Source organism: Homalodisca vitripennis, chromosome 3, assembly GCF_021130785.1.
Source record: "Homalodisca vitripennis isolate AUS2020 chromosome 3, UT_GWSS_2.1, whole genome shotgun sequence".
In the NCBI taxonomy this organism is placed as follows: domain Eukaryota; kingdom Metazoa; phylum Arthropoda; class Insecta; order Hemiptera; family Cicadellidae; genus Homalodisca; species Homalodisca vitripennis.
This window is the reverse complement of record NC_060209.1, coordinates 199,416,257-199,432,513: the sequence shown is the minus strand read 5'-3', so window position 1 is coordinate 199,432,513 and position 16,257 is coordinate 199,416,257. Positions and strand designations below refer to the sequence as shown.

General features: G+C 40.7%; 2 protein-coding genes across 2 annotated transcripts; both read right to left on the bottom strand.

Annotated features, from left to right (window-relative positions):
• Positions 1 to 4,158: 4,158 nt before the first annotated feature.
• LOC124358551 lies at positions 4,159 to 5,325 on the bottom strand. Its single transcript, XM_046810852.1, has one exon. The coding sequence runs from the start codon at positions 5,323 to 5,325 to the stop codon at positions 4,159 to 4,161; it is 1,167 nt and encodes a 388-aa protein (XP_046666808.1).
• A 4,361-nt stretch (positions 5,326 to 9,686) lies between these two features.
• Positions 9,687 to 16,212, bottom strand: LOC124358550 (adhesive plaque matrix protein-like). Its single transcript, XM_046810851.1, has 2 exons — positions 14,539 to 16,212; positions 9,687 to 9,701 (listed from the first exon to the last, which is right to left on the bottom strand). The coding sequence occupies exons 1-2, from the start codon at positions 16,210 to 16,212 to the stop codon at positions 9,687 to 9,689; spliced, it is 1,689 nt and encodes a 562-aa protein (XP_046666807.1).
• Positions 16,213 to 16,257: the final 45 nt, after the last annotated feature.

Here is a 16,257-nt window from a genome sequence, read left to right as displayed (position 1 = left end):
GGTATTAATGTCTCAGTCCGTAGAAATGTTCAAAACAACAAACTCAAAATTCTTCACCTAAATATTCAATATTTACGTCAAAAAATCGATGAAGTGGAGGTATTATTGGCTACCGAAAATCCGGATATTGTTTCATTTTACCGAACATGGTCTGAAAACCGATGAAATAAAAAAAATGTGAGTTTTTAATAATTACACGCTGGTAATGCTCATATTGTAGAGGAGTTCGTAAATCAGGAGGTGTTGTCATATTTTGTAAACGTGGACATATCCTCTGAAGAAATCGATCTCTCTCATCTTTCAGAAGACATGAACATGGAAGTTTGTGGGGCTAAATTCACTTTGAAACAATCATTTACTTTCTATATTATTGTGGATTATATCGCTCCCCTAACGGAAGCAAAAACGTCTTTTTTAACAAATCGGTAGAAATTTTTGAGCAACTAAGTAGAAAGAACAATCTGATGATCCTTGGAGACTTCAATATTGATTCGTTGGACCATTCAGTAGCTCTCCAGGACATGAAAGACCTCTTACCTTGTTACGGTCTGAGACAACTAGTTAGCTCTCCCACTCGTGAGGACTTGGTCTCTGGCAGGCAGTCATTGCTGGGACTGGGTGGTGACTGACATGCCGGAGGGGAGGGTGGCTGTTGAGGTGTTCGGAACAGGAACTTTCTGACCACTTTGCTCAGCTCGTCTCGGTATTTGGCACCGTCAGGTCAGTCGTTGCCAACACACGTCCTAACCGTCAGTTAACCTCAAAATAACATTTGCTTGTTGAACCTCATGTTATCCAGGGAGCCGTGGGAATGACATAAATCAGTTCCTGCCAGCAGATAATACATTTGATAGATTTTTACAAACTTTTAGTTATATAATTTTGAAGTCGCTTGTCCTAAGAAATTAGTTAAAATTAAAACATAATCACAATAATAAAAAGTGGATTACTAAAGGTATAGTAACTTCAAGCCAAAACATTAAAATCTTTACATTTCAATTTAAGAATAAGCCCAAACACAAGAGAAAAAGAATCATTATAAATGCTATAAGAAGCTTTACTCTAAAGTTATAAAAAATGCCTAAGTCCAAATATATGTTTGAAACACTCTCATTATCTTCCAATAAAGGCAAAGACGCTTGGAAACTCATCAAGCCGAATGTAAGAAAAGGTTTGAGTTCGAATTCTGAATTTGAAATTGAGATTGAGGGACGTATGGTAAAGAGCAAGCAAGAAATTTGTGACTCATTCAATAGGCATTTCACGACAGTGGGTGAAAATTTGAATAAAAATCGGCACAAACCTCCTTTACAGTTCCAGGTGCAGAACTACCTGCATGATAATCCAGTATCGATGCACCCGGTGACCCCGGGGGAGGTGGTCTCTGCTGTGAAGAGGTTGAAAAAACAAAACATCCTCTGGTATTGACGGTATACCAAGTAAAGTAATAAAATCTTGCATTGAACACATAAGCCAACCTTTGTCTAACATAGTTTCAGCTTCTTTCGGACAGGGCCGGTTCCCTCGGGCACTGAAGAGGCACAGTTGCGATTCCAATACACAAGGGGGGGCATTGTAATACTCTGGATTCTTATCGTCCCATTTCTCAAATTTCTACCTTTAGTAAGGTCTTCGAGCTAATTTTTCTTGGCCGATTAAATTTTTTCTTGAGTTCGAATGAACTTCTACATAAGAAAACAATTTGGATTCACGACGGGTAAAAGTACCGGAGAGGCAATAAGTTTTTTCGTGTCGGATATTGTGACCGAGCTGGATCAAAAATCGGCGGACTGTGGGGTGTGATGATGGATTTGACAAAAGCGTTCGTCTGTGTCGGTCACCCACAGCTTCTGGAGTGTTCTAAGGTGTCTCGGTCTGGGGCGCTTGGCTCCTACAGTGGTTGAACTCTTACCTAACTCAGAGAGAGCAGTGTGTGCAGGTCGAGGGGTAGTCGTTCATCGTGGGCTCCAGTCAATTTTTGGTGTCCCTCAGGGTTCGATCTTGGGACCAGTACTCTACAACCTGTATGTAAACAACTTACCCCAAGCGGTCCCCACATAACCAGCTTGTTATGTACGCTGATGACATAGCCCTCGGGTTTTCTAGCGGGACAATCGAGGACTTAGAAATTTAATAGTCATAATAGTTTTGACACAGCTGTACCAATTTTTTAAATAATTTTAAATTTGCATTTAAACTTCAAAAAGACAGTTTTTTTTTGGAATTTTCAAAAACGTATGGAAAGATAATTCACCTTTTATTCTAATTAATAATTCAGTAGTACAAACAAAGAAGGTGTGTCAAATATTTGGGGAGGTACAAATAGATGATGACCTCAGCTGGCGTACTCATATCAACTGTGTATGCCAGTCGCTGTCTTCGACTGTATTCCTCATGTCCCAACTTGCCAAATACCGTAACAAGTTTCTTCTTAAAACCTTGTATACTGCTCTCTCGTTGAGTCTCGCTTGAGAGATGGCCTGCTGGTCTGGGGCTTCAGCTAAACTAGCACAAATTAATAGAGTGTTTGTGTTGCAAAAGCGTGCTGTTCGTTGTACTTGCTGGACTGAAAAAAAAACGAGAATCGTGCAAAATTGCTTTTAAAGAATTGAACCTCTTAACGCTACCGTCATTGTATATTTTTGAAACAATAATGTTTGCAAAATTTAACAGTGTAGCAGTTACTGATGGATCCGCAGTACACGAGCACAAACCCGGGCTCGGAGTAAACCTCCGCCAAACTCCACACCAGACAGTTTGGGCAGCTAGTTTACCGCACAATGTCGGTGCCAGGTGCTTTTGGAGACTTCCTGAACCGCTGAAGTGCATCCAAAATAAGGAAGAATTTAAAAGAAAAATTAAAAGGAGCATTTAGTGGCGGGTTGTTTTTACACGGTGGGAGAGTTTCTAGTATAATGATATTTTGTTTTATTGTTTTGTTTTTTCTTTGCATTATTAGTTGGAATTTGTAAACTTATTTTTAATCGGGCATAAACTAACAAGTGTAAAGTTGTTGACTCGTTTTAAATTCTAAATTTTAAGTTTTTATTTTTTTTTACAATAATAATAATAATTCTATAATTATGTAGACTAATAAAAAAATATTTAGTATAATATTTACTGTTGTATAACCATTGTATTTTTATTGTTTTACTTTATAACCTATGTATATACAGCATGTACTTGACTCTGTCATACAACAAAAGTTGTCTTACGACATTAAAGGAATTTGAATTTGAATTTGAATTTATGATAGCCCGTTTCGGGATGCCTTTGTCGCATCCCTGAATGACACAACGCGAGAATTCGGCTGCTTGTTCCTGTACATTCCGATTGTTCTCGCCTTCACCGATATGAGCATTGCTAATCCTTCTTTTAATTTCGCCTTGACCTTGTACCAATCTGCTTTTCGGACTGCATAGTTTCTTGATTTCGCTATTCTACCGTGCTGGGGGCCCAGTGACAAAGACCAAGTGATCAGGCGATGGTCGGAGCCAATGTCCGTGTCATTGACGCTCCATTTGCCAATTCTGTTTGCCACGCTGGCCGAAGCCAGCGTAACGTCTATATTCGTTTCCCCACGTCTACGTAGAACCCAATACATGTTTACGTGGGTCGACATTTGACCATCACTATTTAAGATCACAAGACCGTGCGTTAAAATAAGGTCTTCTAGAGCGGCACCTCGCTCGTCTGTTCTATCACTGAACCACAGTTCGGATTTCGAGTTAGCGTCCAACCCAATTATGATGTGCCTACCTCTTAGTGATTGCAATATTCTTCGCAGATGGGTCAGTATGGCTCAATATCGTGTGATGGCTGTAAATAAGCACTTATTACGTACAGTTTACCGACCACTGTGTCAATTTGTGCACAGTAAAATGGCTGGTTCTAAACTGCGGTAACTCCAATGGCTCGATCGCACTGTTAGCCACTGCCACGGCGGACCAGGGTCGACCTTCTTGCGCTGTTCTGTGGCCTAGGAACTTTGTCCTGAGGCCCAGTCCGGACAGTCTACCGACTGAAGAGTAAGGCTCCTGGATCAGCACGACATCCAGTCCATCCTCCGCAATTACCTGCCTAAGCTGATACACTGCCGAATGCCTGCGCTGCAGGTTAATCTGGCCAAATTTTACTTGGCCACCTGAACGAGGCCTTCTAGCAGCCATAATCGGTCAGTGAGACCAGGCGGTTAATCTCGTCCTGGTGTTTAGGACAATTGCGGTCCCCTGATGGATGACCGGAATGCCTGCCGGAGCCCCTTTCTCCGGAACAGTGCACGCATTTTGCCTTCGTCTTATCCCCTTTGTGGGAACAGGCTTTGGTCTCATGCCCCGTCGCCGCGCAATGACCACAGACGTCGACTTCCGACTTGCAGTCTTTCGCCATGTGTCCGTATCTCTGACACTTGTAACATCTAGTCACGATGTGGTGGTCGATAACTTTGCAACTGGCCCAGTTAATAAAGACTCGGCCAGCCCTAATAAGCGAGTTCCTGGTCTCTGCGGAAACTTCACATACCCAGTTATTTGTGGGCTTATTTTTGGGTCCAGTCTTAAATAGAGGTCTAAATGATTTCTGGAAATTTTCCAGGGTGCACTCCTTTCGCTCGTTGTTTTGAGCGTACACCACCTCGGTCAGAGTTTTGCCATCCAGCTCTTTTGGAACATCGTACACTAGGACTTTTGGCCTTCTCTTTTTGGACTTTTTTATATTAACAATGCATCTGAGCTCTTTAATTTCCTCCAACTTACGCAGTTGCTCTGCGTTCTCGACTTCGAGAGCTACACCATTATTAAGTATCTTGGAGATACGTCTGATCTTTAGGCCCATGACTTGCGGTTTCACTGTCATTTGAATAAGGGCTTTGGTGGTCTCGCTTGAGGTGTTTGGGGTCGAGTCCTTGGGGTAGATTAAGGCCGTGCATTTGTCACCATGTGGCTTTGCAACTTTTCGCCCTTGGCCCTGGACAGTTACCGGAGGCGCTACAGCACCCATAGCCGCGTAGCTCGGTCTGCCAGATTGTACAGATGTGCTTTCGCTCAAGGTTTTGGCTGATTTGGAGATCTCCTTCACCGTAACTTGGCAAGTTTGCAATAACTCTTTACCGAGTGGTGACTCAACGGCCCTCTCGTTAAGCTTGCTCTTAAGGATCAGGTTTTCTTGATGGAGGTGCACCGCCAGATCTCTTATCTTGGCAAAATATTCCTCTACAGTAAGCTGGCCCGCCTGGGTGAGTTTGTTTCGCATCTTATTTAAGAGACGACTCAGCTTTAAGCCAATTACGTTACAGACCTCCACAGGGTCGCGACTAGGCTCAGCCATGGATACGTAATCCTTTTCTGGCTCATTTTGCTCAACAGGATCGTATGTTTCATGTCAATTCGTAGCCGTCTTTTCGTAGGCTTTTTCGCACCGAGTCCTCATCTGAGCTGGTACTCAGCTGTTGCAGTCTCTTAGAGACGCCTCCAGGTGCTTTGGATGCCATTGGCAAACCCTCCACTCTGTCCTATCTTATACTACCAAGATCGATTGTGCCTTTTAGCCGCTAGTAGAAAGTGTTACAATGATATCTAGCTAGCGTTGCCCAGCTTCGCCCCGGGGAGGCAAGCACACCCACAGTACAAAGGAGCGTAAGCCCCACGGCCCACACTTACCGCTTCCTTACGACTCCCCAAAGCCTACAAGATAGAGATTGCAAATAACCAAAATTTACTGCCACAAGAACAATATCACAAGAAAAACAACTATTAGGCATTCGCAATTAGCTCAATCAAGCACGCAAAATAATCATAAACTGTGGCCGAAGCCAATAGTTTGTCGAAGAATGTCCAGATGGTCAGAGGGTGGGGGCCTTCCGGGCTCAGGGGGTGGACCGGTTGTGGCTTCTTAGGTAGGAGTCCCGGTGGGGAGTCCGCCGGCTGCTACATACCCTGGTGGCCGTGGTCTCTTCCCTCGGGACTCCGGTTTGGGGCGCATTCATGTGGGTGTGGTCTCTGTACCAGTGGTCCTGGTGGATGGCGTGGTGGCAACACCATTGGGCGTGTCGGCTTGGCTGGCTGACGAGACTCTGGTGTTGGTGCTGCGAGTGGCTCCGTTGAGACGGCGCTCCGGTGGTGGTCCTGATATTCCAGGTGATGACGTAAACGGCGCTTTACAGCTGCGGTTCAGTGCCGAGTCACAGGAGAGCATTTTATTGTGTCAGGTGACATGAACTAACGCTTAATCTATTATTTGTTTTGAATGTCTATATAATATAAACACCTTGTTAAGCAGCTGTAATTGCTAATGTAACAGATGATGTGGAACGCTCAGTGTCGGTTACGTGATGTTTAGACAGCTGAATGTACCGGACAGTTCAGTGCCGAGTCTCAGGAGAGTATTTTATTTTGTCAGGTGACATAAATGATCGCTTAATCTAATATTTGTTCTGAATTAGTATATAAAATAAAACCCTTGTTAAGCAGCTGTAATTGCTAATGTAACAGATGATGTGGAACGCTCAGTGTCGGTTACGTGATGTTTAGACAGCTGAATGTACCGGACAGCCCAGTGCCGAGTCTCAGGAGAGCATTGTATTGTGTCAGGTGACATGAACTATCGCTTAATCTAATATTTGTTCTGAATTAGTATATAAAATAAAACCCTTGTTAAGCAGTTGTAATTGCTAATGTAACAGATGATGTGGAGAGCTCAGTGTCGGATACGTGATGTTTAGACAGCTGAATGTACCGGACAGTCCAGTGCCGAGTCTCAGGAGAGCATTGTATTGTGTCATGTGACATGAACTATCGTTTAATCTAATATTTGTTCTGAATGACTATATAATATAAAACACCTTGTTAAGCAGCTGTAATTGCTAATGTAACAGATGATGTGGAACGCTCAGTGTCGGATACGTGATGTTTAGACAGCTGAATGTACCGGACAGCCCAGTGCCGAGTCTCAGGAGAGCATTGTATTGTGTCAGGCGACATGAACTATCGCTTAACCCGCGAGATCTCGCGCTACAAGAAGTTACGCAAGAACTCGCGTTATTAGATCTTATCTAACATTTGTCATTTTTTTTTAATGTTACCTGTTTAGAGTAGGGACAGAATGGGTTTAAAACAGATTTAAAATAAAGCATAGAAGTAGACACATGTTTATTGAATACATTTAATTGTTATACAAGTCGGCCATTAAATTTTGTACAATTTAATATTTTTATATTATCTTTAAACAGTTAAACAAGTGAAACTTAAAGATAAAACTGGTTTGAGACCTATTGTGTGATTATTACTCATCATTCGAATCTGTATCTTGTCCACAGGAATGACACATGTAGGTTGATGTCTGGGTGTGGTCACCACATATCTTCCGGTTGCATGTACCGCAGATTCGAGTAGTGAACCGGTTCTTCCTCTTGGGACAGAAGGCGCATCTTCCCCTTTCTTGTGGTTCCACTGGTCCAGGCGTTACTGATCCACCTGTAAGACGTCTGATTGTTTGCCGTATATTTGTGGGCAGTGTTACAATGGATCCCCGGCGTATCATGTGTGGGTGCATCAGGTCTTTTGACAAATCAGTTGGTTGCCAATGACAAATGGTTGCGATTTCACCTACATTGTAGCAAAGTTTGCATAAGCTAACAAACCATTCAAAAACTTCACGTACTGCAGCAGCATTGTCTACTTGCTTTCCTTGTGCACGTGTAGACTTATCATCAAACCTGGTGGCTTGCACTAAGGTGTGAAACCTTTTTTAGTCATGGTAGCGGCAACAATTTCAGGGGCAGTGCCATCAGTGCACCATAGTTCATCTGTACATAAGCGCTGAGCTTTTTTCACACCTATTAGATATAATATACAAAAAAAAGCTTCGATCTCTATAACGTCAGTGTCATTGCAGTCCCGTGCACGAGTGTAATTTAGACGCATGACGTGCAATTGTTGATTGGTAAAGCGAGTTATTACAAGTAACATTTCATCAGGAAAAAATATTTTCCAACAATCTATAACAGTCTTGTGCTCCCTAAACTCTCGTACAACAGAGGGCAGTTTTTTAACAATATTTTGTTTTAAAGATTTGGTTGTACTGGCTTATGGACATTCCAATTAGTTGTATTGTCTTTAGATGTGTAAAGACAACTTACATTTGGTGAGGGACGTTTTCTTTGTTGAGATGACCCAGGAATTACAGCGTCAATGTCATTTTGAAGAATAACATTAACATCTTCATCACCTGACTGGTCTGTGTCCGTGTTGTGTTCACTGTGTTCAGAAGAACGATCAGAATCACTCACATTGTCCAATATAGAAATATTTCCTTCACTGAAATCTGTTTCCTCCAACCAACTAAGAACGGCTTTTTCATGGTCTTCATTCATTGCAATAATTGTAATAATAATAAATATATATATATATAATAAATATATAAATAATAATAAATATAATAATAAGTCATAAAAGAGCAATCTACGAAATATAACTCAAAAGCAAACTGAAAAACAAGAAAAATCACTAAACTGATGGATTTAAACTGGCAGTTACGCGATCACTCGCGCCGTTAGATCGCTCCTAACAATGGACTGACGTGATCACTCGCGCTGTTAGGTTGAAACTAACAACCCGCGAGGAGCGTCCGCCAACCCCACCATGACGCCCCACCCCAGCGACTTCTACTGTCTAAACATGATGCGTAACGCAGCAGACATACCCCTAGAAGCATAAATTAAGGGTTCAGTGTTGTAAGATAAAAAATAAAAAAAATTATATAACACAAAAAATATGTTAGATTCAATCTAATAGCGCGAGTGCTCCCGGGTTAATCTAATATTTGTTCTGAATGACTATATTGTAGAAACAACATGTTAAGCAGCCATGATTGCTAATGTAACAGATGCCGTGGAACGCTCAGTGTCGGTTACGTAATGTTTAGACAGCTGGATGTACCGGACAGCCCAGTGCCGAGTCTCAGGAGAGCATTGTGTTGTGTCAGTTCATATCACCTTTCTCGCAGAATATAATTTAGATGTTTCGTGTATGTACTTAGCATTATTTTTTTTGCCATGATGTAATAATTATGTACAAGTTTCTAAATTCTGAACCATACATTGTTGCAATTTGCTATGTATATCACAACTACCTGTTTGTCAATATCATCAAATAAACACAAAATCTGTTACCTGTTATTAAATAAGTTTAATTAGTTAACAAACGTATTGTGTTATTGATGATTATAATGTTTTATGTATATAACAATATTGTTACTGAAATATTAATTGTTCCTCTTACAACCTGAGTTTTATACTTTTATTCGATTTAAAAAAAATAAACGTACATATACATAATATATATTTGTATGTAATATATATATATATATATATATATATATATATATATATAGGAACGTTCCAAAAAAGTATATAAGCATATAAATAAACAATCAAAATCACCCTTTAGTAATAAATGTTTGTTACAGCATTTCAACAACAGTGAATTAATAGTTCATAGGTGACAGTAATTATTTATACTTAATACACAAGTACGTAACATCTAGAAGGAATGGAAGTAAACCAACCGAACCAACTATAAGAGTCGCAGATGAAGGATACATACACAACAATTGACAATGTGACTCTCTTGGCCATTATTCCTCCTCAAATCTGATTTATTACGTAAATTTGAATAGACTGTGAGACAGTTTTAGTTGTCAAACTCCTAACCAAACACACAATGATACTATTATACAACTGTTACACTAGTAGCAATGTCCGTGCATTACAGCCTACGGATTACTCCGAATCTGAACTTAAAGGTACTTAACTTGTGCTTTGTAAGTGTGGATCACATACTTTACCTGATGTGCCAGTAAAGATAGACACATTCTTTTAGTGACTGTGATGATAAAATAATTTACTGTAATTAACTCTCTAGGGATGACGTTTACCAATATTGTAGAGATTTTTTCTCATCCTATCAAACAACCGCAGATTGTAAATTTACTTCTTCAACAGCCCCTTAAGTCAGTTACAGGATGCGTTATTCCCTTTAAATTTAATGTAGCTTACGTTCTTTTCAACGTAACATTTAACGAATTTTCAGATGAGTGTTGAGTTAAGCTCCAACTCACCTTCCTCTAATTGTCTAACTCAACATTCTCGTGGAATTAACTCTTTCCACCATAGCTACTGTATGTTGCCAAATGAGATGAGGATTAAGAATTACTCTTCAAAAATCGCTTGACAAGTTAGTGGCCAGGTGAGTTACATATGTCAGAATCTTGTAAACTGCTTCTACATAAAAATCAGTAGAACATGTTAGTTAAGGTACAGAACCAATTTGAGTTGTATTCGTACATAACCCGGTTTTTCTTGAAGTTGATGGTGTAGCTCTCCTTGAGAAATAAATCGATCTTCAGCCGTGATAGTTTTGATGGGGTCAAAATTGGAGGGTGTCAAAGGGAATAAAAATAGCAAATAATAATTGGTCTTATATCACATATTTCATACCCTGATACAATTTTAAGAAACCGCCAAACACGTAAGTAAAGGTAATGTCAGCGTTGGCTAACCATATACAGAGCCATAAAGTATATTGCATTTAGCTTTAGGAAGGTGATGTAACTATTTCGTAATGTGTCTGACAGTCCGTAAGTATATCAACTTGGGAAAAATTAATCTAAGGAAATGCTTACGCTCATTTCTTTAACCCTTTAGATGTCTGTTGTTTCACCCTCAACCAAAATTAGAAAGGCTAAGGATATTTTTCTGTCTTAATAGAAATTCCTCTATAAATGTTAAGAAATATTACAAGTTTCTTCGTAGGTTGTGTTCTTATGCAGTGCAACTTGCCTCTCGGTTATTGAACTATTACGTTGTCAGCATAGTGGATATTATATATATTATGCTTTTTTACAGTATAATAAAAGAAAAACACATGGATATACAATAAAAATATTGTTTAAATATTGGGACTTGCAATTACATCCTTTCCATAAACGTTATATATCGTTCAAACACTGGTTTTATATTAAAGTTATTGTAGAACTTAGCTTTTCAATTTGTGAAACCTAACTGATAACAGAAATGTAACATATCCGCCTTAAAGAACGGAAGTAAGCCGGAATGACGGTTCTAGAGCTGATATTCACGGATGGTTAGCCTCGGTCTTGGCACTGGGGAGTGATGAGGCCAGCAAAGATATGCGGAACCGCAGAGAGTCGGCAGCGGTGCAGAAATAACAAATGGCAAATAGAGAACCGCTCAGTTCAATACGTCAGACGTGGTCTTAGTCCTCCTCTTTCATCTCCTCATAGTTAACTATAGCGCTCCTGCAGGATAGGGAATATTGTAGCAAATAGTTTCTTTACTAGCCAACCAGGTATGGCGTGATGACAATTTAGTGATAACCAATTAGCTAAAGAACACTAATTATTAACTAATAGTTAGTGTTCGTCTGCAAAACGTAACAGTTTTGTTTTATATGTCCCACATATAATATACAGGTTACACTTACTGTGCAGGCGAATTTTAGGAATCTGAAAATGGAATTCAAGGAACAAAACCAGATATCTCTACTAATTGGATTGAACTACTAATTACTGATACTTGCCAAGCAACAGCTGATTATAACTATGAACTAGTCTACGTATCGCATGACTAATTCATCCACCCTTCGTTCATGTTTGTTTTACAACACATGTGAAATGTATAGCGGGTGTTACTATATTACGTAATAATACGAAATCGTGATTGAAAATTTAGATTGTGTCTTGTAAAAAAAAATCTAAATACTTATCTATATATGCCAATAATAAAAAATATTAATTATAAACTCTATACATTTTCGTACGTCTCTGGGTACTATTATATGTATATGCAAGACTTATGTTTACATGTAATTATTTAAAAATCGAAAGAATATTAAACAAATCATCTAATGCTTAGCATTCATTATTAGAAATACAGCCATTCCTTGTCAGCTATTATATTGAAACTATTCATATTAACATTAACACATTTCACATAATACTTCTTAAACAAATCATCTAATGCTTAGCATTTATTATTAGAAATACAGCCATTCCTTGTCAACTATCATATTGAAACTATTCATATTAACATTAAAAAATTTCACATAATACTTCTTAAACAAATCATCTAATGCTTAGCATTCATTATTAGAAATACAGCCATTCCTTGTCAACTATCATATTGAAAGTATTCATATTAACATTAAAAAATTTCACATAATACTTCTTAAACAAATCATCTAATGCTTAGCATTCATTATTAGAAATACAGCCATTCCTTGTCAACTATCATATTGAAAGTATTCATATTAACATTAAAAAATTTCACATAATACTTCTTAAACAAATCATCTAATGCTTAGCATTCATTATTAGAAATACAGCCATTCCTTGTCAACTATCATATTGAAACTATTCATATTAACATTAAAAAATTTCACATAATACTTCTTAAACAAATCATCTAATGCTTAGCATTCATTATTAGAAATACAGCCATTCCTTGTCAACTATCATATTGAAAGTATTCATATTAACATTAAAAAAATTGCACATAATACTTCTTAACTAGACTAGCTAAGAAACATATAAATTCAATGAATGATAGAAAAATACCAGATACTTGTAGATTAACGAAAGTATGCCTTATTCTTTAAATTAAAGAAGCAAAAGTTGATATTACCACTTATAGTGGTATAGAAATTTTACTGAACCTATAAAAATTTAAAAATCTGAAAATTTAATTGTCAGGAGGGGGAGACTGATTGCCTAAGCTTGACTTTGTTCATTAATTATAGAAAATGTTGACTGTCCAAAAATTTCAAAATGTTAATTAAAAATAATATATTTTTAGTTTTTATAATTATTATCTTTAGGTTACAATATCAGGAATGTAATAATCTGTTTTGATTAACTACAGATAAAATAAAAATGGAACCAAAGAAATGTTTTAACCCACAAACGTCATATGTCAAATCTGCAAAATTTGTTAAAGGTAAAAAAGAATGTAACATTTAGTAAAGTTAATTATATTCCGTGGAATCATGATATTATAACAAACTCCCATAAGTTAAAACCCGAAAAGTAGTATAAAATCGTATTACATCGTGTTTTAACAATTGTACATAGCATCGCAAACGTCAGTAAATCGTTATTTGTAAATCATTATCATTATATCATTCACACACACACATCCAAACTTACACCTCCACTCATTCACTTAAGCACACTCTCCATGACCTGAGATCCCATGTCTCTTATAAATCCCAGCGACTCATCATGAACTCATCGACAGAGTAGAACGCTCTAGACACCAATAGGCGTTTTATACGAGTTTTGAATTGATTTTAATTGTTGGAGTTCTCTATATTTTCCGGGAGATTATTGATCAGTCTGACACAACTTGTGGCAGATTTTGCGACAGCGTCAGTCTGTGATGTTGGGCTCGATAGTTGCCCCTGCATTTTTTCTCATTTTGGTGAATATCCCCAACCAAAGTGCTTTTGACCTGTCCACGCCAAATATGTAGAGGGAGGGCAAAGTCAGAAATTCAAGCTCCCCTAGCAGATTTCCTTTACGACCCTCTGTAATGTAACTTTTCAATTATTCTGACTGCCTGTTTTGGAGTCTGGAGACTCGTTCAAATTTGTTTTTGTCTGCTCTTCAAAATTCCTAGAAATGCACCCTAATCGAGGACTGACTTGGAATGAGCATATTGGCGATGTTTGCCCAAAAATCTGCTCAGGCATTTTTGTTTTGAGATCTTTAGCCAAATATTGTCCGAGTCAGGTACCGATTATAGCGTATTACGGCTTGGTTTACCCCTATCTGGCCTACGGAGTGGTCCTTTTAGGAGCTTGCGCAAACACTCAGTTTCAAAGAGCAATCAGACCCCAAAAAAGCAAATTCGAGTAATCGCCAAAATCTAATTGGAACATTTGAGTGTCGTGCAGGGAAGCTTTCAAGAACTTGCAGCTGTTGACTCTGCCGTGCCTCTACATTTTGGAAACAACTTTGTTTTGTATGAGTAAATGTGCCTTAACCAGAGGCCAAGACATGCACATGTATGGTGTCCGGATGGCAGAGCAAAGTACCGGACTGGGAGACACAGAACGGTGGTTTATGAACGCCTACCCTCGCAAGCGGGTGTGCAGTTCCTCAACAGACTGCCAAATTCAATTAAAGATGCTCCAACGCCTAAGGCGTTAAAAACTCGCCTCAAACGCTTCTTGGTGTCTCAGGCGCTCTATAATGTGGGTGAATTTTTGGCATTCGACTGTGAGACCCCCCAATAAAAGGACTGACTACGCTGTACTAAGTGGGTAGCATTGGCGATGAATGAAAGAGGCGTAACTGTAAAATTGTATGTGTGAGTGTGTATTTTTGTATCAATGTAAGAAATTTAAAAATATCCATGACGTTTTCCACACAATGTACATATTGTCGTCGCAATAAAAAAGGTTTGATTTGATTTGAGTATTGAATTGCATGTTTGGGTATGGTCCTCATATGGTGAGAATGTACAGGGAATAAAAGTGTGTGCATGGGTCGAAGGTAGGGAGCAAGTGTGTGCGCGTGTCGAATGTAGGGAGCAAGTGTGTGCGAGGGTCGAATGTAGGGAGCAAGTGTGTACGCGGGTCGAAGGTAGGGAGCAAGTGTGTGCGTGGGTCGAAGGTAGGGAGCAAGTGTGTGCGCGGATCGAAGGTAGGGAGCAAGTGTGTGCGAGGGTCGAAGGTAGGGAGCAAGTTTGTACGCGGGTCGAAGGTAGGGAGCAAGTGTGTGTGAGGGTCGAAGGTAGGGAGCAAGTTTGTACGCGGGTCGAAGGTAGGGAGCAAGTGTGTGCGCGGGTCGAAGGTAGAGAGCAAGTGTGTGCGCGGGTCGTAGGTAGGGAGCAAGTGTGTGTGCGAGTCGAAAGTAGGGAGCAAGTGTGTGCACGGGTCGTAGGTAGGGAGCAAGTGTGTGTTCGAGTCGAAAGTAGGGAGCAAGTGTGTGCACGGGTCGTAAGGTAGGGAGCAAGTGTGTGTTCGAGTCGAAAGTAGGGAGCAAGTGTGTCCGCGGGTCGATGGTAGGGAGCAAGTTTGTACGCGGGTCGAAGGTAGGGAGCAAGTGTGTCCGCGGGTCGAAGGTAGGGAGCAAGTGTGTGCGAGGGTCGAAGGTAGGGAGCAAGTGTGTGCGTGGATCGAAGGTAGGGAGCAAGTGTGTGCGCGGGTCGAAGGTAGGGAGCAAGTGTGTGCGAGGGTCGAAGGTAGGGAGCAAGTTTGTACGCGGGTCGAAGGTAGGGAGCAAGTGTGTCCGCGGGTCGAAGGTAGGGAGCAAGTGTGTGCGAGGGTCGAAGGTAGGGAGCAAGTGTGTCCGCGGGTCGAAGGTAGGGAGCAAGTTTGTACGCGGGTCGAAGGTAGGGAGCAAGTGTGTCCGCGGGTCGAAGGTAGGGAGCAAGTTTGTACGCGGGTCGAAGGTAGGGAGCAAGTGTGTCCGCGGGTCGAAGGTAGGGAGCAAGTGTGTGCGAGGGTCGAAGGTAGGGAGCAAGTGTGTGCGTGGGTCGAAGGTAGGGAGCAAGTTTGTACGCGGGTCGAAGGTAGGGAGCAAGTGTGTCCGCGGGTCGAAGGTAGGGAGCAAGTTTGTACGCGAGGGTCGAAGGTAGGGAGCAAGTGTGTCCGCGGGTCGAAGGTAGGGAGCAAGTGTGTGCGAGGGTCGAAGGTAGGGAGCAAGTGTGTGCGTGGATCGAAGGTAGGGAGCAAGTGTGTGCGCGGGTCGAAGGTAGGGAGCAAGTGTGTGCGAGGGTCGAAGGTAGGGAGCAAGTTTGTACGCGGGTCGAAGGTAGGGAGCAAGTGTGTCCGCGGGTCGAAGGTAGGGAGCAAGTGTGTGCGAGGGTCGAAGGTAGGGAGCAAGTGTGTCCGCGGGTCGAAGGTAGGGAGCAAGTTTGTACGCGGGTCGAAGGTAGGGAGCAAGTGTGTCCGCGGGTCGAAGGTAGGGAGCAAGTTTGTACGCGGGTCGAAGGTAGGGAGCAAGTGTGTCCGCGGGTCGAAGGTAGGGAGCAAGTGTGTGCGAGGGTCGAAGGTAGGGAGCAAGTGTGTGCGCGGGTCTCACCTGGTATTCTGTTTTACTTCCCCTGAGAAGGAATGAGCGCTTTGAACTTTCTGCAAGTTTTGTTTGTTTGTTTTTCTTTTGAGTGTTGGATGTTGAGGACTCAGAACTCATTTAAAGTTTACTTAACTTCCACGCGAGTGTCGAGTGTCACTTGAA